Source organism: Copadichromis virginalis, linkage group LG3 (assembly GCF_057382275.1).
Source record: "Copadichromis virginalis isolate Kocher_CV1m ecotype Utaka linkage group LG3, C_Virginalis_male_GT1.1, whole genome shotgun sequence".
Taxonomy (NCBI): domain Eukaryota; kingdom Metazoa; phylum Chordata; class Actinopteri; order Cichliformes; family Cichlidae; genus Copadichromis; species Copadichromis virginalis.
Genome location: NC_140620.1, coordinates 22078857 through 22100449, shown reverse-complemented (window position 1 = coordinate 22100449; position 21593 = coordinate 22078857). Strand labels below are relative to the sequence as shown.

General features: G+C 40.0%; 1 protein-coding gene across 2 annotated transcripts in view; it reads right to left on the bottom strand.

Annotated features, from left to right (window-relative positions):
- Positions 1-9809: 9809 nt before the first annotated feature.
- The window catches only part of LOC146713443 (uncharacterized), a 34443-nt gene continuing 22659 nt past the window's right edge, over positions 9810-21593 (bottom strand). The window contains exons 17-20 of one of the 2 annotated variants that reach the window (XM_085448051.1): positions 21071-21154; positions 20413-20530; positions 15850-15940; positions 9810-13562 (exon numbers count right to left, since the gene is read on the bottom strand). In XM_085448051.1, the coding sequence (XP_085304177.1) occupies positions 13488-13562; positions 15850-15940; positions 20413-20530; positions 21071-21154 (368 nt within the window). In that variant the 3' untranslated portion in view covers positions 9810-13487. The other variant, XM_085448059.1, reaches the window with a different exon arrangement.

Below are 21593 nucleotides of genomic sequence, written 5' to 3'. Positions count from 1 at the left end.
CAGTTGAGAAAATTAGCTTTTCTCTAGCAGCTGAGGTTTTTAAAGCCTTTACAATCGAGGCGGAATTTGTCCAACTCATAAAGATGTGACAAAAGCATTAATAACTGTTTCTAAGAGATAACAATGGCTTTAATTTGGCGACGCCCTGCACAACACTGTAGATCTGCCTGTTAAAAGTGCAGAACCATTCCCTAAAAAGTGTCTGACAAAAGCTGTTTTACCTGCACTGTCCTCACACGAGTTTAAGGTTAAAGTCTACGCCATGTCCGATGTAACTGAATCGAACACTGTGGCTGCTTTGCATGTGTGAAAACAGATTTAATTACCAATGCTGAGAGCAGCAGTTGTAGTCAGGAGGACAGAAGCTGTTTTCATCCACCTCTCATTTCTGTTATTCATTCTTCTCCTGCCTTTCTTCCTTCAGAGAAGAAGGGGATTGGGAGGGGATTAAGGGTCGATTATAGAAACACACACACACGGACACACTGAGCCGCCATCCCCCTGCTGAGACAGCCTAACTGGTGCTGAAAGATTGAGGAGGGATGAGATGTGCCTGCTGAATGAGTGTTGATGTGATCCCTGCTGAGACGCTGCTAAAAGGTGAATGGAGTTGAGTGACAGGCTGCTCACCGGGTGTGTGGGTGTACCTATGAATCTGTTCATGTGGGGACCAGGAACTATTTCAGACCTTGTGAGGACTTTGTGCATGAAGGCATTATGTCTGGGTTAAGTTGTTATTTTGTTCTCATTTTTTTAACTCGATGGATTTTTTAATCTTTAGTTTCACTTTGATCTTCTTCTTTCTGTCGTTATTTTGTGTCTGTTTGTGGTTGTTATGAGTTAGTTTGCATCTCTGATACTGGTCATTGTCCCTGCCTCTTTTTGGTCGTTGTGAGTGTGATAGTTGTTTAGCACTTCTTTGCAAATATTTGCATCTTTTTCTCTCTTTCAGAAAACTCTACGTGACCTTTCCAAACCATTGTTATTAACGACGTCTTCAGCCATGACAGTGAAGATGAGCTAAACAGTGATGACATATATGCTGTACAACATGTGTTGTACAACACATCAGAGACTAGCATGTGTACTGAATATTGGAATAAAAAGTTAACTGTTATTAAGTTGCCAATGTCAGATACATGCTAGCTAACGGCATATGTTAGCGGTAACATTATTAATTTGTGCAATTACATGAAATCAATGAATCACGTGTTGAACATGATATTATCACTGTACACGGGTTAGCTGCAGAAGTGATTTGACAGGCTAAGCTAGCATTTCTAATCAGACCTGATTGTGTCAGTAATAACATTTGTACAGGCGCTGGTAAATAGCTTTTTTGTGTTAGCAGGGTCACTAGTGTTAGCTAACCTTAGCAGAAGAAACACAGCTTACTGGGGATCTATGCTTCAGCGACAAATCTGAAGCTATATCATAACCGCAAACCCCTCTGAAACTTATGTAGGTTAAAGCTGTGCTATAACCTGCAGCGTACCTCCCTAGAAATATAACTTCACATCAGGTCTACGCAGCCTGCAACTACTGTGATTGTTCAGTATTCCTCATGTGCATTGATCGTTACTTTTTCCCTACAGTTGAACCATAACAGCCCCAAAAGGACTCAGAAAAGTCAGCAAATTCAGCGATTGACGAAACTATGGATGTAAGAGGATGTACAAAGAATTGGAAAAACTTGAGAGACAAATGGGTTTATCCCCAAAGAAAACTGACCACAACAAAGACAGGGACCCAGAAGAGGAACAATCCCCATCTCTAACTTATGTACAGTGGGGCAAAAAAGTATTTAGTCAGCCACTGATTGTGCAAGTTCCCCCACTTAAAATGATGACAGAGGTCAGTAATTTGCACCAGAGGTACACTTCAACTGTGAGAGACAGAATGTGAAAAAAAAAAATCCATGAATTCACATGGTAGGATTTGTAAAGAATTTATTCGTAAATCAGGGTGGAAAATAGGTATTTGGTCACCTCAAACAAGGAAAATCTCTGGCTCTCACAGACCTGTAACGTCTTCTGTAAGAAGCTTTTCTGTCCCCCACTCGTTACCTGTATGAATGGCACCTGTTTGAACTCATCATCTGTATAAAAGACACCCGTACACATCCTCAAACAGTCAGACTCCAAACTCCGCCATGGCCAAGACCAAAGAGCTTTCGAAGGACACCAGGAAAAGTATTGTAGACCTGCACCAGACTGGGAAGAGTGAATCTACAATAGGCAAGCAGCTTGGTGTGAAAAAATCAACTGTGGGAGCAATCATCAGAAAATGGAAGACATACAAGACCACTGATAATCTCCCTCGATCTGGGGCTCCACGCAAGATGTCATCCCGTGGGGTCAAAATGATCATGAGAACGGTGAGCAAAGATCCCAGAACCACACGGGGGGACCTGGTGAATGACCTGCAGAGAGCTGGGACCAAAGTAACAAAGGTCACCATCAGTAACACACTACAACGGCAGGGAATCAAATCCCGCAGTGCCAGACGTGTTCCGCTGCTGAAGCCAGTGCATGTCCAGGCCCGTCTGAAGTTTGCCAGAGAGCACATGGATGATACAGCAGAGGATTGGGAGAATGTCATGTGGTCAGATGAAACCAAAGTAGAACTTTTTGGTATAAACTCAACTCGTCGTGTTCGGAGGAAGAAGAATACTGAGTTGCATCCCAAGAACACCATACCTACTGTGAAGCATGGGGGTGGAAACATCATGCTATGGGGCTGTTTTTCTGCCAAGGGGACAGGACGACTGATCCGTGTTAAGGACAGAATGAATGGGGCCATGTATCGTGAGATTTTGAGCCAAAACCTCCTTCCATCAGTGAGAACTTTGAAGATGAAACGAGGCTGGGTCTTCCAACATGACAATGATCCAAAACACACCGCCCGGGCAACAAAGGAGTGGCTCCGTAAGAAGCATTTGAAAGTCCTGGAGTGGCCTAGCCAGTCTCCAGACCTCAACCCCATAGAAAATCTGTGGCGGGAGTTGAAAGTCCGTGTTGCTCGGCGACAGCCCCAAAACATCACTGCTCTCGAGAAGATCTGCATGGAGGAATGGGCCAAAATACCAGCTACTGTGTGTGCAAACCTGGTATAGACCTATAGTAAACGTTTGACCTCTGTTATTGCCAACAAAGGTTATGTTACAAAGTATTGAGTTGTATTTTTGTTATTGACCAAATACTTATTTTCCACCCTGATTTACGAATAAATTCTTTACAAATCCTACCATGTGGATTCATGGATTTCTTTTTCACATTCTGTCTCTCACAGTTGAAGTGTACCTCTGGTGCAAATTACTGACCTCTGTCATCATTTTAGGTGGGGGAACTTGCACAATCGGTGGCTGACTAAATACTTTTTTGCCCCACTGTAGCTTACCTAAATTACCCCTCAAGCTCCACAAGGATTCTCAGCAGAAGTCTAAAACAGGCCTTAGAAGTTTAAGTCTGTATTGTGCTTGAAGCTAGTTGTTTGGTAACGTTAGTGGACTAAATTCAAATTCAAATTCAAATTCAAATTTTATTTGTCACACACACACAACCATACACAGTATGACATGGGGGTGAAATGCTTGTAGCTGTACAATGCCCGACCATTAAATGACAGAAGAAAAGTTTTACAATATTTACAATTTACTACAAAAATTTACAAATTAACTTAGGAATTTACAGTAAAGAATGTGCAAATAGCAGAAGAGATTATAAAGATAAGGATTATAAATTATAGGAATTATAGGATTATAGGAAATGTGTGGTGGTGCGTGTGGTGACGTGTATGAGAGTCCAGTCTTATAGTGACGTGTTTGGGAGAGTCCAGTCCTACACCTGGTTCAGGCCCCGAATAGCCTGGGGGAAGAAGCTCCTCCTCATTCTCTCTGTTTTGGCCTTAAGGGAGCGGAAGCGCTTCCCAGACCTCAACAGTGAGAAGAGTCCATTGTTGGGATGGGAGAGGTCCATCATAATCTTCCTAGCTTTGGACTTGCACCACTTGGTGTAGATGGACAGCAGGTCAGGGAGCTCTGATTGAATGATGCGTTCGGCTGAGCGCACCACCCTTTGCAGATCTCGTCTGTCCTGCTTGGTGCTGTTCCCAAACCAGGTGCAGATGTTTGCCGTCAGGACGCTCTCGATGGTGCAGGAGTAGAAGTTCTTGAGCACCTTCAGTGGCAGATGGAAGTCTCTAAGTCTTCTGAGGAAGAAGAGACGCTGACGGGCTTTCTTAACCAGGGTGTTGATGTGACAGGACCATGACAGGTCCTGAGTGATGTGGACACCCAGGTATCGGAAACTGTCCACTCTCTCCACTGGCGTGCCACTGATGATGAGGGGTTTGTAATTCCTCGCCTGCTTTGTAGTGAAGTCCACGATCAGCTCCTTAGTCTTGCTGATGTTTAGGAGGAGGTTATTCTCCTGGCACCAGGTCTCCAGGTTCCTAATCTCCTCCAGGTAGGCCGTCTCGATGTTGTCGGAGATCAGGCCCACAACAAATTTCTAAGCTAGCGTTAGTTAGTGTTGCTAACTGTCGACTGTCATAGACTTTGTTAATCTTATACTAGACAAATTTACACATTATGACAGCACAAGGGTTAGTAAGAAAAAGTCAACTAGAAGCTATAACAATTCTACAAGTAACTCTTACTATTTACGAATGATTGCTATATAGAGTAAATACACAAATAGAAACATCTTTGTATGTACATAAAGTACATTGGGGTGGCAATATGTAGTCCTTTGTGTTTGCATTTGTGTACAGTACAGTCTAGTTTGACTGCTGTCAGGATGAAGAATCTGTGATAGTGTGCGATGAACATCACATTGTTTGGATTTTCACGGAAAACTTCATGCTAAGCCCTTCACAGTTAAAAAAGAAAAGAAAATGATTTTAATACATGAAAAAGTTACATAAGTGTTTCTGTGTCTACTTACGTTTTATTTAATTCATTTAGCTAATTATGTTTTGTGTCTCTTCTTTGTTGCTTTCATCTTTTGTGTTTTTTGTCTCATTTTGAAGTAAGGCCTTGGTTTACATCAGTTTGCATTTGTTGCGTGTCTGTTTTCTGTGAAGTTAGTTTTCGTCTGTTTGTGGTTGATTATTTTGTTTTCAGTCATTTTATTGTTTCTACAGTTGCATGCATCTTCCTGTTTCTGTCAGCACAAGTAGATCTGGATCATTTTCTTTATATTTGTTGTTTTTCCAGAGCATTCTGTGTTACTTTGAAGCAGTCTGTTGGAGTGCATTTATCCTTTATTGCCTGATAGTGTTACAGCCAGCGCAGGGCCTGCTGTGAATTGGCCTGTCTGGATGTGTCCTGGCTGCTCTTTTGTCTTCTTAGCTGCTACTTTGAACATTTTGGAGGCCAGGTACAGGAGAGCTCCAGTATCAGAAACCCTTTACTTTGTAGCTTGTGAGCTATGCGTTTTGACTCTTGCTTCATGGAGAAGAAGGGATAATAAAAGTTTGATATTTTGATATATTTGTCCCTTTTCCCCCCCAATCCAGCGCCCTTTTTGTTACTTCCACCACCTAACAACAGGCCTATGGAGTAGGTGACAGTGATACGGATAAATAAGAAATAAATTCAAATATGAAAGACGGTAACTCGTAGAAATATGGATCAAAATCTGGTCCCCAGTTATAAATTCAAACCTCTCTGTCAAAAAGGATTCTTACCACAACAACATGCACACATACACACATGTGTTAATGCTCTCCAGCTGCTTTGAGGAGGAGATATGGGATAAACACAGCAGCTCATGTCAAACAAAACCTACATTAGCATCTTATTACAGGTGAAAGTACTCACACTGGGCGGAGATCCTAAAAACACAATCAGAAATGGCACCAGAACTTTTACAGCCTCTCCCATGTGTGTGAAAACAAATCATACTTTTTTATGAAATCCAATATTTATAATTTTAAACACAAGAAGCATACCTTGACTTTTCTGAACCAGAGTGAGTCCTATTAAGTCAACGGACATTGAATGAGTCCTTATAAGGAGTAATAGCCATTTTATTTTAGCTATTATTATTTTGTCATTAACGACTCAGATCAAGGTACTTCTGGCATCCTCAAAACAATGTCAATTATTTCAGGGGAAACTATAAAAATAGGCTACAAGTATCTAGGTTATTATATACCCAGTGCACCAATAGAGACCACTGACAAAGACCAAAGGAAGAATTGGTTCTTGAAAAAGTGGGTTAACGTCAAATATGGACCCAACGTCAAATGTTTTTGAAGAAAACTGTTTTTTGAGGCTAATTTGAATGTAATTTAATGTGTCTGTAGGGATGGACTAGATTTTTGCATACTAATCCAATTATGGGGCAATCCTTTTGTGGAGTCGTACTCTGGGAGGTCACAGCTCCAAAATAAGACGTGAGAAAAGTGGGAAAGCAAAGTGAGAAAAGCCCAATAGACACAAAGAGGGAAGAAAAATGACCGATGGGGAGTAATTCATCTCCTTTTATCAATCTTGACAGCACAACAGAGCGACTTTTACCCTACTGAAACAATACGACTAGTTAGAGCACTGCAGGACATGCCATTAATTAAAAGAAGAGAAAGCTATCCAACTATAACGTCAATACGCTTTATAAATGAAAGGTTATTCATCTAGTTTGAGTTTTAGACTAGCTCAGAATTGATAAATTAAGAAATTGTGGAGGCAAAGTATTATTAGCATTCGTATGTGAGAAGCCTTGCGATATAAAAACCATCAAAAAATGACAGTGCAGTCTAGTACCTTTTTAGTGTTAGCTTAAAAACTAAAGCTAAGCTAAAACTTATACAACTATAAAATAATCAAGCCTCAAAGCCAGTGATAACCAAATAGGATATGTATCATGAATAAAGTTTAAGTTCATATTTAAAGAGTATAAGCAAAATAAAAAGCTTGAGCTGTGCTTAGAGTATCACACAAATATTGGTCTCAGAAAAAAAGATTTGCTAACCTAGCTTCCTACTTTAATAAAAATTTGTCTTTATTTCTCCTTCTTTATCCCACATAAATTAAGTATCACGTATAATAACAGACATATTTTATACATATTCACCACATACAGATAGAAATCGAGCAGATTCACCAACTAAAGTTAGGAATCATCTTCACTGTTATGTAGCATTACGATGTTTACCAGTTAGCTACATTTTGATTACTTTAAATGTTTATGTAGCTTATTTAACTGTTATAGTGTATTCAGGTGGCTCAGAATAATCTTTTTAGCTAAAATAATTCACAAATTTACTACGTTTTTTTGAAGTGCCTTAACCTAACCAAGTAGTTTTTATAATATAAACATGAGGCCTTGATTATACTGTACAGGACATGGACAGTTAGAGACGCAGTAGCCCTTCTTGTCAATTTATGTTGTAAATTTATGTTGCATGTAGCACCTTGGTCCTGGAGGAACGTTGTTTCGCTTCACTGTGTACTAACTGTATATAGTTGAAGTGACAATAAAGCCAACTTGACTTGACTTAAGGGCAGGTTTGCCTCAAGTATGCCTCCTGGGGCACATGGGCAGCTGACACATTGTAATATGAAGTCTGCATGGTCACAGAAAATTGGCAGTCCTGCTTGTGTCCTTCTTGGGCCCAAGCAGACACTAGTGGACTTGTAGATTCAAAGTATAATCAAGGCTTAAACAGGTTTTTAAAAAATAAAAATAAAAACACTAATAACATTAGTGTTTTTATGTTACCATACTAGGACCTCAGTTTATGCTCACATAACCACAGACTGAAATGAAAGTAAAAGCGAGGTGGAAATTAACTAACTTGAAAACACAAAGGTCTCATAATGCATTTCTTTTTCTCCCGGTTCTCACCAGCCACCACAGTCCCAAGCTAGCGTGTCAGAGCATGATGCTAAAGGACATCGCACACATAACTGGGAGACACAGGAGAAATTTGATGAAGCTGCATTATAAAACGTGTTGGGATAAACACACATAGTTTTTGCAGCACCACCAAACTTCTTTTATGCTCCAGTAGCTACCTGGTGGTCTGGTGAGCAGATTTCAACAAGAACTTGTTTGTGAGAAACATCTCCCATCCTCCCAGACAGATTTGGAGGCCCTCAATGTGTTGCTATACCTCGCTGTGCATCAGTCCGAGCAGGACAAAAGCATTGGCGCCGTGACAAACGATTCAACAAACTGGTGACCTGCTGCTTTCACATTGATTAATGCACACACACACTTGTTCCCATGCTGTCTGCATGTTCTGAATGTTAATCACCATCCTTCATCCTCTGTTTGTCAGTCTGATGTTCACCGTACTCTGTAGAACTGGAAAGGAATTTAAAAGACTTCCAAAATCCAACAAAATTGTTCTCTGATGTTCCACAAGGCTCCATTTCTGGACCTCTGCTTCTTCTTTCAAAGGAATACAAGTATTTTTTTCTAGACTGAAGTAGTTAGGCACTGTATGGGTACATATCACCAAATATGAATTGTATTTATCAAAAACTATTTACCAATGTTCCCTTGCTTATCATTAAAATTTTAATGTTTATTTTTGATTGCAAGTCTTTACTTATGGTCTATTCTCTTTGTTATGCTAACTGTTATTATTACACATATGTATGTTTATATACATACATACATGCATATATGTATGTGTGTGTTCTTTAAATGGTAAATGGCCTGTATTTATATAGCGCTTTACTAGTCCCTAAGGACCCCAAAGCGCTTTACATATCCAGTCATCCACCCATTCACGCACACATTCACACACTGGTGATGGCAAGCTACATTGTAGCCACAGCCACCCTGGGGCGCACTTTAATTGTAGAGAAGAAATCTGCTGTTCTTTAACAAAACGTAAAACTCAAATTACAGGAAAAATAAACAGCAAAACAGAAAAATTAAGTAAAATTAACTTAAAAAAGCTTCTTTTTTTTAACTTTTATTAGTAACTCTGAGTATAAATGAAGGGAACAGTTAATGTAGCTTTCATATAAATTCTTATAATCCTATCCACTTTTACTGAAACATGTTTATTTGCTTATAATCTTTTGTCACTTTAAAAAAAATGCTTTGTTAAACTATCTGAGGCTGAAAAATTTAATTGGCTATTTACTTGGAGCATTTAATTGCATTTTTATTGTGCTCTCTTTTATAGTGTGGTAAAGTATTCTGTTGTTATTGTGCTGCTACTTTATCGGCACACGTTCTTTGGCGGTTTCACTCCCTGCTGGTCTGGTTTTATTTTCATTCATCGCCACAGCAGAACAGTAAAGTCTCAGAAACATACGGTACCCAATAGCTTAAATTAAACCAAATTTGGGGGTCGTTTGTTTTTTGCCTGCATCTTAAACTGTATGACATATGCATAATATACTCTACATGCAAAATGACTGGAATCTGCTCTGGAGTCCTAGAACGCCTGCTTTTAGGAACAAAGAAACACATGTTAGAGATTTCTGTCTTGTTGCTGTTGACACCTTTTGCTGCTCAGCTTCCTGTCACAAAGACAAGCTTGTTAACAAAAAGGGCACACACACAAACAGCGCAAACTGTAAGCAGAAGGTTTGATAATAAAAATATCTTTAATCTCTTTAGTATCTACAAAAATCACTTTCTATACAGAATATTTTAAATAGAAAGCAGAAAGCCAAAGAGTTAAACGTCTTCATCAAAAAATAGTAAATAAGTCTTAACATATTGCTTATAATCTTAATTTTCAGCCTATTTCAGACCTTTAATTACAAGAGTTTCGTCATTTCAAAGTACTGGTAAGTTTCAAGTAAATATTTCTAAAATGGACAAAAAACAACAATGTGCCCTTTAAGTTGGATATTTAATGAAAAAGTTACGTGATTTTGATAAAATCTATGTAGTTGTACAACAGCACACATGGTTCCTCAGTAAGGCTTCATGATACCAGTTTGACTAAAGTGCATTGATTACGAATAAGGCAATGCTGGCAATTCGTACCAGTAAGAGAGAAAGCAAGAAAAAAAAATCAGTGGTGAGAGGCAGTGGTTCAAATATAATAACACAGAGAAAAGCTGTTAATAAGAAAAAAGCTACCATCAGAGTTTATGTTAAAAAGCTAATGCATTAAACAAAAACATCAAATCACAAAGATCACCCACTAACTTCAAACTGATTTTTTTCCAGACTTTAAAAAGTCGGCGGCTGCTTCTGTTTCTTTTGGTTGATGTAAACCTGCTGAAATAAAAAAAAAAAGGCCTCTGGTGTTCCACAAGGCTCAATTATTGGATGTATGTGTTTGGACTGGCACTCTAAAACGACTGGATAGCTAAATATGAAATATGGCACAGATAACAGCAGGGAGCTTTTCTGTCCAGAGACCGTTGTTATTTAATATTGTTATTTATTACATTTTGGTTTTCTTAAGTCATGCCACAATCCCTTGATTAGCAAAGAAATGTCAAATATGTGGGGGAAAAGACTTCATAATTAAACTTAAAGATGTTTCTGTAGATAACCAAATTAAACCTTGAAGCAAAAATGTAGCACTTATTTTACAGGACACCATCACAGAACCTTCCTTTTTGATAAATGAACAAGCAGTGATATAGTTAAATTATTAAAATAATCTCGACTCAAAACAGTCTTGGTTAGGATGGCCCGTACCACTACTGAAAACGACTAGGTGAAGTCAGGAGGTTGAACAGGCTTTGCATCAGTCGCTCCAGGTATGACTCAAAACTAGCTGAGGAAGTCTATATTGACATAAAAGCGTGCAAATTGAGTAAACATGCCAGAAAATGAGCATTGATTGTTTGGAAATCTTTTCTGTACACGCTCATAAATCTTAGAGTCCATGTGTTTTGGGGAGGTGGTGTTGTTCTACAATGATGAAGGGTTTCTCCACACGATTACGACAAATGTTTCATGGGAAGCAATGTGGAGGGCAGATGTGAATCTAGAGTTTTGCTCCCTTCATCATTGAGATGTGAGCACATTTCCAGATTTACATGCAAAGTGGCGACACTTGCGGCTTGTAACTTCTTTTGGTTTGGGGGTTTTATGGGAAGCGCCATTTCAAGCTCTGACTTTGACACGATGCTCAGTCGTCCCTTAAATTCGAAAGACCAGCCGATTGATTTGAACTTTTCCCGTGTGACTTTGGCACAATTTATCCTCGTGCTGCTCTGCTCTCAATTCATGTCTGGAAGGATTTGTCTTGCTGTCATTTCTTATGGTTTTATTGTGCACCAAGCTCTTTGAATGCCCATTTACAGGACAACTGTTTATTTATTGTTTTAGGCAGGCTCTCTAATGTGGCTCCTTCTCTGTGTTTGCGATCATTCGGTCATGAACATACTTTGATCTGTTTTACATTTCTGACTGTAAACTCAAACTCTCAAAGTTTGAGTCAAAGTTTAGGGAAAAAACAGAAGTCACTTAACAAAGAAATTTGAGTATGAAGATTTTGTGGAAAGGGGGATATGATTCAGAGGTGGAGGATTTTATGAGATTCGAGCCTCGACGGAAGCTGCTGAGTGACTCCGACTCCAAATTCAGTCTGTTTGCAATTATGACTAAACCGGCTGGAAGGCAGAGAGTCAGTTTGGTTGAAGGAGACGTGCATTCCTGCGGGGCGGCGAACATCGGAGGAGCCGGGTCACGCCAAGGTGAACGAGACGGGGAGAACCAGGCGTCGTGCCCGTCGAGTGTCTCCTCTGATAGCTCACAGAAAACACTTTGTTTACCCCGTGAGGGAAACCCAAACCAGCTCTCCTTGTTCCCTGGGAGGTCAGAGGTCAGGGCAAGTCAAGATTATGAGGCTGATGCGAACAATCGGCCTCCAAACATTTTCCTGTATTGCCAACATCTGTGGCTCTGGGGTGAGGAAACTCTATTGATTCATTCAATCAGTCACTGAGTTCAAATCAAGTCCAATACAGCGTGATGACGCTTTCACAACTTTTGACCCAATTGCATGAAAGTAAAATGCAAGAAAAAAAAAAGTAGTTTGGAGAGTTGTTGGCAGTTTGGCTGCCTTTCAGGTGATTCCACTCTGTTTTGTTAGGTTTCCTCTTTGAACTTGAGATTCAAAATTAGTGCTGTCAGCGTTAATCGCAGCAAATCTCCGTTAGCGAGTTAGCGCGGATCACCCCGTGCATGGGGCTGCACAGCGGCAACGCATTAGCGCGGTTAGCTCATTAACGCGTTAGCAAATTGTAGATCTAATGCTCTCGATTTAACAGGTCAGTATTATCAGTCATTACGACTCAAAAATGTAGTTCCTCTAATGTCCACTAGAGGCTGGCTCCAAAAATAAGTCAGTAACTGAAACCCTGGTTTAGTTAATAGCAACTGAGCAGGGGTGACTTTTTTTTATTAAATTAAATAAATATTTAAATGAGCTGTGTTGACTCCGGACTGTGTTGACTGTATATGGCTGCTGTGCAGTTAAATGTCCATATCGGCTAACAAGTCTGTGGTCTAGTTGTGGTGAATAAAATTTGAATATTTCATTAGCCTTTTAGCATTAATTAGCAGGTTGTGTTCTCTGTACAGCCTACGGATGAAGAGTGCTCGGTAAACTTGCTTGTGATAACGCTTCACTACAAATATGGAACACCAAAAAAACAACATGGCAGTCTTTAAATGTTAGCATTTAGTAACTGTTAGCTACCAGTTAATCTGCGTGAGGCGTAAACACTTTTTCAAGACACGAGGGAAAAATGTCCATGTCCTTGAATTTGAATTTCAGCATTATTCATTCTGACTGCAAAGGGTTACACTCATCAGCAATGATAACTTGGATTTCAGAGGATTAAGGCCCCCGTGTAAACTTGTTTGTCTTAAATTTTATCGAGGTGTATCCAGCTGAGTCCAGCTGTTTTTATGTGGATGCTCCTTTAGATGATCTAAATCTGTGGCAGATCTTGGGTTGCCGAGTCTTAGAGTCTTAGTCTACATGCCCCGCTCAGCCATATCGGAGGTACCTGAATATTTTGTGGTTTAAAGTTTGCGCATGTATATAAAATACAGATCCTGATTGTTTTTTATGATAAGAAAAGACTTTTACATTTCATGGTTTTTGAGTCATTCACATTCACACATTGCCTCAGATTTCAAAGTGTGAGAAAAACATGCTGGAAGTTGATCAGTGGACTATTTAAAAAAAAATATAGAGGTCTTGAAGAGTACTTGGTATATGAAACTACAACTCTCACAGCAATCATTTTATATCCCCAGACTTGGAACTGTAACATTTTTAGGCCAATTGGAGACGGCTGAGCAGACGGCCCATGATGATTTGAGTTGTGGTGACCCACATGTTGTAAACATCGTGAAGCTCTAATCTAATTTATGTATAAAATGATCTTGTGCTCTTCAGGTTTCAGATGTGGACGTGATCTGGATCTATAAATGCTCCCTTTGTGTTTCTCTTGAGGTAAAAAGTCTCACTTTTCGCGAACTCTCTTTTACATCTCCGTTTGCCTCCAGCTCTTTTTCTCTCCCTCTGTTCGACTCTCAGTCCACCAGAGACTTGAGGTCAGGCAGTCCTCTCAGCTTCAAGTCCAGCAGCATCTGACCGTAGGCTTTGCCCTGAGGAGAGACAGGAAATGTGAAAGTGTGCATGCTTCCACCTTGGAGTCGTTGAGCTTTACGGCTGTGCGAGGTGTTAAAAGAGTTTCTTTGATGTGCAGCAGAGAGAAAAAGAAACTTTACCAATGCCTCTGATAAACAATGAGGGGGAAAGAAAAAGCAGAAACAAGGGAGGAGAAAAGCTTTGATGATAAAGGACACGACCTTAAGTATGACGAGAGGTTTTCCCACCTTTTAGAGGGCCTGGAGCTGCTCTGCTGTCTCTACCTTACACCAGGGTTGTCAGACTCATCTTAAGCCATCGTTTACACGTACATTTTGATTTTAAGTGAGCCGGACCAGTGAAAATACGCTTTCTGTCATAACTGCATATTTAATCCCTGAGATATCCCAATATTAAAAAAGAGCCGGAATTTCAACCGCATGCATCAACCGATTTCTATATGATGAAGAAACACTGCTGTAGAAAAGAAATCTGTGTTCTAGAAGACATTAAAGTGTTAAAAGTGCAAGGTTTGGTTTTTAATTGATTGGGTTTACATCAGTGGGCGACGGAGGTCTTTGAACACAGTGATCAGAGCTTGATGGAGACACGAAGTCACACAGAGTGTTGTTGTTAATTTGATATAAAGTCAGAAGATATTGCAGTAAATTTACTGGGTCTGTGTCATGATAGCAGCAGAAATATGTTGTCATACACAGTCATTTCAAACACTGGATCTGTTTTCCATCTTCTATTCTGAATAAACACGAGTTTATGACATTAGTAAATCATTGCATTCTGTTTTGAATTTACATTTTACACAGACTCAACCTTCTCTTTTGCCATAGACATACTCTTATAATTGTGAATGCTCATATTATATACTTGCAAATGGTCCCCAACCCCCGGGCCACGAACTGGCACTGGTCCATGAGTCGTTTGGTGCCAGGCCGTGAGAGGTGAAGCTCGGGCTGAAATGTATGGTTTTCAGGGTTTTTAATCATTAACTCGGTTTCCCTGGGTCTTTTCCCGTGTTGTAGTTGTGTGTCTTATTTTGAAAGAAATATTTATGCGTTACCATAGTGACCAGAGAGAATTGAAGGGCAGAGGGGAGGATGTTGCAGGAACTTAAATATTGGTTTTTGATCACAATTTCATGTACCCACCATGAGAACGTCCCTGTACTGACTCGGGATATGTGCGCCTGATCGGCCCTAAAATCCTCTGGGTGCTGATTGGTTAAATTCAGAGGAGGCTACCCTTCCCCGAGCTTGGTTCTGTTGGTGGTCATTTCCTTTTAAAAGGGGGTTCCTTCTCCCCACTGCTATCAAGTGTTGCTCAAAGAGGATCTCCTGATTGACGAGGTTCTCTCTAATCAATGAATCTTGTGGACTGCTGCTGCGAAACAATATAATATGAATGATATTTAAAACACTGGATCAAAAATAGGAGCTAGAAATGGATCAGTGGGGTGGTGCAGATATTTTGAGGGGAATATTACATCTCTGATGAAGTGCAGAGACAAAGAGAGAGCTAAAGCAGGATGAAGAAGGAAAAGCATTTGTTTTTAAAGTTTGATACTGCAGTTGAAACACAAACAGCAGACTAAAGGAACACCTCAGGCCATGGATTTGCTCTTGTATATTTACATTACACCATAGTTTGGAGATGTTCTTATATGAATGAGGGGCAGCCAATCCAAACTGAGTTGGCCTAAAGAGGGAGGAGCATAAAATGGATTCAGACAGAGGATGAACTGAAGGGTTCAAAACAATCCTTGTCTCTCACCCTGGACATGTGAGGCATACAAACATACCCTGAGATTGAGCTTTTTAATAATTGGTGTAAATCTCATGAGTGTGTTTTTATTTTTATTTTGTTAGTAATAAAAAAACAATACAGGTTCCTTCACAGCCAACTGAATGACGATGCAGAAGAAAAGAGATTTCATGTTGTTCTGGTGAAGAAACGTGAGAACCGCGATGGTTTTCAGGTGCATACAGACTGAAATTAAGCTGTAGACCCACTTTGAACCAGCTGCCCCCTTCCTCGCCCATTACATGAGATCTGGAGAGACTGAACTTTCTCATTAAACTTTTACAGGCAGTGAATGGCTGAAGAGGGAGAGGAGAGGTGGTGGAAGGTGGGGATATTTCTTTCTTTAAACCAACTGCTTCAGGGGTTCGGCCGAGGATCTGATTCAGGTTAAAGTAGAAGGTTTAATGTCATTAAGTGCCCTCACAGATCCAGGAAGGGTCTGTATGTATAGATGTGTGTGTGTGTGTGTGTGTGGCCATGTGATACCTGGGGGTCACTGCGCAGAGAGGCCACTCCTCCACCTCCCAGTGAGCTCTGCAGGACAAAGTTAAGGCCGTGGATTCCTGGCAGAGTGTATCTGTGAATGACAAGGAAGAAAAAACTAAAAAAACCACACTCATAACCATGGTAACCAACACTTTAAAACCACACACACGGTCAACCATATGTCTTAAAAACACACACACACACACACACACACACACACACACACACACACACACACACACACACACACACACACACACACACCATGTGCTGGTTTGGCAGTTTATTGCACACGTTAATGTACCAAGCGGGCTTTTGATGTGTGAGCAGTTAAACGTGTGGTTTACTAGTAAAGTGTGTGTGTGTGCGTGCCTCTGTCTGTAAGCAGTTAACTGTGTGTGTGCATGTGTGTGTGAGTGTGTGTGTGTGCATGGCCTCCCACTGGGTTGACGAGTGCCGGAGGTGCACTAATGAAGCGTCTGCGGCGGCAGGGAGGCGTTTCAGGGTGCGAGAGGAGACGCAGGTCAGCGAGCTTTATGGCCTCCATCTCTTCATTACGCTAATCGCTAACACACCGCGCGCTGAGTCACCGCTCAAACATGTCCGCCGTGGCCCTATACATGCTCAGGTACAGCCACGCCCACTAAGCTAGTGCTGCTCGTCTCGTCAAGGAAATTCAACAACCTCCAGCCAATCCAATGATAATAATTACAAAATATACAATAAATATAATAAATACCAAAAACCTGCAGTTCCTCTAACGGTCACTCTGGGCTCGCTCCTAAATTGAGTCAATCCATAGAGCCATATTAAAAATGTCCAGATTTTAACACGGGAGTAGTGAATCAGGTTCATAACATCAGAGGTCAAATGGTGGCAACCGCAGCGTTAGCTTGATACCTTAGTTTAACTTCTGGTGAATAGCACCCTCTCTGGCCACAAGTGGTAATGACAGTAGATCAGAATAGCTACTTTCAGCTGTTCCTTTATTAACGACTTAATAGAAGAGCCAGAGTAGGCGTATCCACATGTTTGAGCTGGCAGATGTTTATTTGAGGCAGGATTTTGTTTTATTTGAGGTTTGAGGTTAACCCCAGGTTTTTTTTTCTACAAAGGTGGTGTTGCTTCTTACTGGATTACATCACCATGGCAACTTATGCTGCTAATTGAATGGGCTAACAAACAATTTTACAATAACTTTGCTGTTCTGTAAGTATTATTATATAAATTGGGACACCTATTTGTGCTTGTGGAGGTTGCAGGTAGACTGAGCATACATTAGAATTAGGGCTGTGCAATATGACCAAAATCTTATATCCCGATATAAGAATTCTATCGTCCGATAACGATATAAATCACAAAAATTTTACATTTTCTGAAAATTCTGTGAATCTCGGGCAGCTCGACCTGCGTGAAGCGTTTCCAGCTGCGCATAGTGTACCTGGAGTCAAGTGTTTTAACCGATGCATGAAACTATACATTTTTAGACATAAGTTGTAACGGCCGCCGTTTTCATTGTCAGTATTTATTACACGGCGTGCTGCGGGGAAAAGCCTGTTCTAACGTTTGAGTCTAAGGTTTATTTTTTAGCACCTGGCGGCTCTTTTTTACTTCTCATCCGTAAATAATCTGCTCTTTCACGTGATTCAGTTTAGTTTGGAAAGTCTCAACAGGATCTTGAGCTTTATTGTGAAAGGTTTATGTGGAAAATAAACAAGTGGACGTGCGATGGTTTTACCGTCGTTGTTGCTAACGACAACGCATAAAAAACAGGCGCTTGTCTGTCTGTAGTGTGGTTATATTAAATATAAGAGAAAGAGAGAACTTCAAGAAATTAATAGAGCCACTACAGTGACCATCAGTGCCTTCAAATTGCATAAACTTTATTAATATAACAGCTCTTTTTTTCAGCCATACGGCACCTTTAACACTAAACTACTGTACAGAGCTTTTCCTCCAAGGTCTTCAAGGTCAACTTCCTGATTTATTGGAGGAAAAGTGACAAAAAAAAGATTGTCTATATCTCATCACATTTGACCTCTAACCTCTCTTTGAAGGTCAATAGGTTGATCTGAAGGTTAGAGTGATAATAATGTTATATAAAGCTATTTAGATCTATGTTCCTTACTGTCATTGTAGGCATATAAAGAATGTGTAATAAAGAATAAACATGTGGATTCTAAATATCATGTCACTTTTGACCTCCGACCTCTTTTTCAAGGTCAAATAAGTTCAAACTTTTACATCTTTTATCTTTAAAACTATGCTAAATATCTACGTTGTTTTTTTTCCAAAATTGACAACCTTTAGGAAATGATGCTGGTATTGGGCATTGTAAATTTCACATCACAGTTTGCATCCAAATATGACATCACATTTGACCTCTGACCTCATTTTTACATTTCACATCTGCCTTTTTTTCAAGTTGACCCCAAAAACAGCTGTCATTCATTACCTACTGTTTAGAAAGTTGAATATATACAACGTATATCGATATACTACAAAATCTATATTTGAATTCATGATTTCAGGTTTTTACCCTGGTAAATAGATACATGTCTTCCTGCTTATTTGAGCTGCTTGCGTTTAACTTGACTTTTATCTGCTTTAACAAAGGAATTTCTCAGCTTTGGGGTAAACAGAGTGTATCTTATCTTACACAAATTGTGTCTGCTACTAATCTAACAGGCAGCGGATAAACTGTTTATAATCTTGCAGAAAACTCGTCTCTTTGTGAGGAGTAAATAAAAACACTGAACCTTGAGATTCTTCTGTTTGGAGACAACCTGGTCATCCACCGCCTCCGGCTATCAAACACCAAAGCCCTGGTTTCTATTACGTCTCCTCTGCTGTGTCATTACAGGGTGATTACCTCGAGGAGGAGGGCTCTGACAGTGAGCTGTGTTCATGGTGTTGTATCTCAGTTTTAGTGGAAGTCATGCTCCTGGTTTCCATCAGTATGTTGTGGGCTTTTTTTCATGACTACAGCATGAGGGTTTCGGCCACAGCCATCCTTCAGTGTCTTCAGCACTCTGTTAAATCTTTGTCAGTGTGGTATTTGTGGGGTTTGAAAACGGAGCCGAAGGCCTGGTGATGATGTTTTAAGTAGGATTTTAGGTTTCCTCTTGTTATCCCGGCAGACACAACACAATGAACAGCTGTGGAGCATTACCAAATCAAAAAGCAACTGATCGGAAAGGCACAAAGCACTTTAGCTCATTTACCTAGCAACTGTTTTCATTTTCAACAAATCAGTACATCGTTAAATCTCCTTTTGTTTTGTTATTTTAAATCCTACACATTTAAAAGACTGACTTCCCTTAAAATGGAAAGGGAAAAACTCCCTTTTAACAGGATGAATCAGGCTCAGGGCCATCTGTCGCAAAATATTGTGGAAGAGAGTCAGAGATTAATAATAACTAATAATTAAAAGCAGAGAGGTGTATATACACATAGTGAGTGAGAAAGGTGACTGGAAAGGAAAAACTCAATGCATCATGGGAATCCCCCGGCAGCCTACGTCTATTGCAACATAACTAAGGGAGGATTCAGGGTCACCTGGTCCAGCCCTAACTATATGCTTTAGCAAAAAGGAAAGTTTTAAGCCTAATCTTGAAAGTAGAGATAGTGTCTGTCTCCCGAATCCAAACTGGAAGCTGGTTCCACAGAAGAGGGGCCTGAAAACTGAAGGCTCTCCCTCGCATTCTACTTTTAAATACTCCAGGAACAACAAGTAGGCCTGCAGAGCGAGAGCGAAGTGCTCTAATAGGGTGATATGGTACTACAAGGTCATTAAGATAAGATGGGACCTGATCATTCAAGAGATCATCCACCACTGTAGTCTTTTACTGACGTCCAGGTCTTTTTGCGTTGCTGAGTTCACCGGTGCTTTCTTTCTTTCTCAGGATTGACCAAACTGTAGATTTGCCACTCCTAATATTGTAGCAACTTCTCTGATGTTTTTTTTCCTGTTTTTGCAAATTAATTATGACTTGTTTCACCTGCATGGGCAGCTCCTTTAAACATTTGTTGTCTGTTCACAGCAAAATCTTCCAAATGCAAGCATCACACCTCAAATCAACTCCAGGCCTTTAATCTTCTTAATGGATAATGACATAACGAAGGAATTACCCACAGCTACCCATGAAATAGCCTTCGAGCCAACTGTCCACTGACTTTTGATCCCTTTAAAAAGAGGGTGGTTAAGGAGCTGAAACTTCTAAACTCTTCATCATCTGTAAATGTGGACACCCTCAAATGAATTGGAATATGTTTCAGTAAACAGGTAAAAAACCCACAAAACTTGTGTCAGTATCCAAATATAAATTGAATTAACTGTAGACCATATACTATGATGTATATTTTATCATTATTACCTCTTGAACAAAAGCTGAACATCTGCATCTTGATATTTTAGTTATATTTACATGTTGGAAACTGTATTCTAGTCTACTGACTGATTTAAAATAGTGGTGCACAGAGGCAAAAGTAAAATAAGGACCTGAGTGTATCTTTATTCCTCTGTGACTCTCACAACAAACAGCCTTTTCCCCTCCTGCTCACCGTGTGACGGCATTCTTCACTCCTGGCTTGATGAGGTGGGAGAAGTATTCCTCCACTACAGAAGAAGTCAGGTGTTTCTTCAGATAGGGGAAGTAGAGTGGATGGCGAGCTACAACTCCTACAGAGACAGAGATGCACAGATGTGGCGATTTTAATTTCTCTGGGATTAAAACAATCACTCGTGTTTTGCTCATTAAAATACAAAATCAAAAACAGGGCTTTACTATACTATGCCTGAATATTTTTCCAAACAAAGAGTGCTTAGAGCAGTAAACCGTAAACGGTTACTGTAAACCTTCGTCTTTATAATTGGCCTCCTTTTCGTCTTTCCTTTGAACACTGAACGACGTCACTGACCCTTTGAAGACATTTGAGTCTTGTTAAGGATTTTCTAAAGAACTCTCTAAACAACAAATGGGCTCACTTGGAAGATTTTAATGAAGCACGAATAACATCTCCAACAATAACCTGCTGAACCTTCAAGGACTTCTCAATCAGACTCCAAACTGACACACACAGAGATTCCTGGCCTCTCATTGGCTGTAATTTTGAGACAGTCAGATTTGTGTGGTGAACTGGAGGTTAGACAGGATTTAATTTAGTTTGAATCAGTGTTGTATATTTCTGAATATCATTCCTGAGGTTTATTTGTTCTCACCAATGTTAGCAGAGTCTCCTTTGTCGCCGCTCCTCGCGTACGCCAGCTCATCCAGTCTGTAGCTGTGTGGTCCACTGGGCAGGTCTGGGCAAAGAACAAAAAAAACAAAAATGCCTTCAAATTTCTTTCCTTGGCTTCTGATAAAACGCAGAAACCAGCTCAACGTCAGCATTTCAACTGAGGACTAAGCCTTCAAGTGACAATTAAAGAGCCTCAAGGGCTCCTCGACAAACCCTTGGACCTGTTAAAAGAGCTAACCTTTTCATGGACCTTTCAAATACCTGCAAAGACCTTTGATATGTTTTAATGACCTTAAATCCATTGTTGCATATATTTATGTTGAATGGTATTGTTATATGTAGTTTTTGTAATTGTTTAAACTGGAACAGCAGTTCTCCAGGTTTTCCCAAGGTTTTTCAAAGTTTTGGACTTTGGTTTGCTTTGGCTGCTTTTTTATTCATTTTCAGTACGGTCTTTGTATGTTTATCAGCCTGTTGCAAAAAACAAAACAAACCTAATTCGT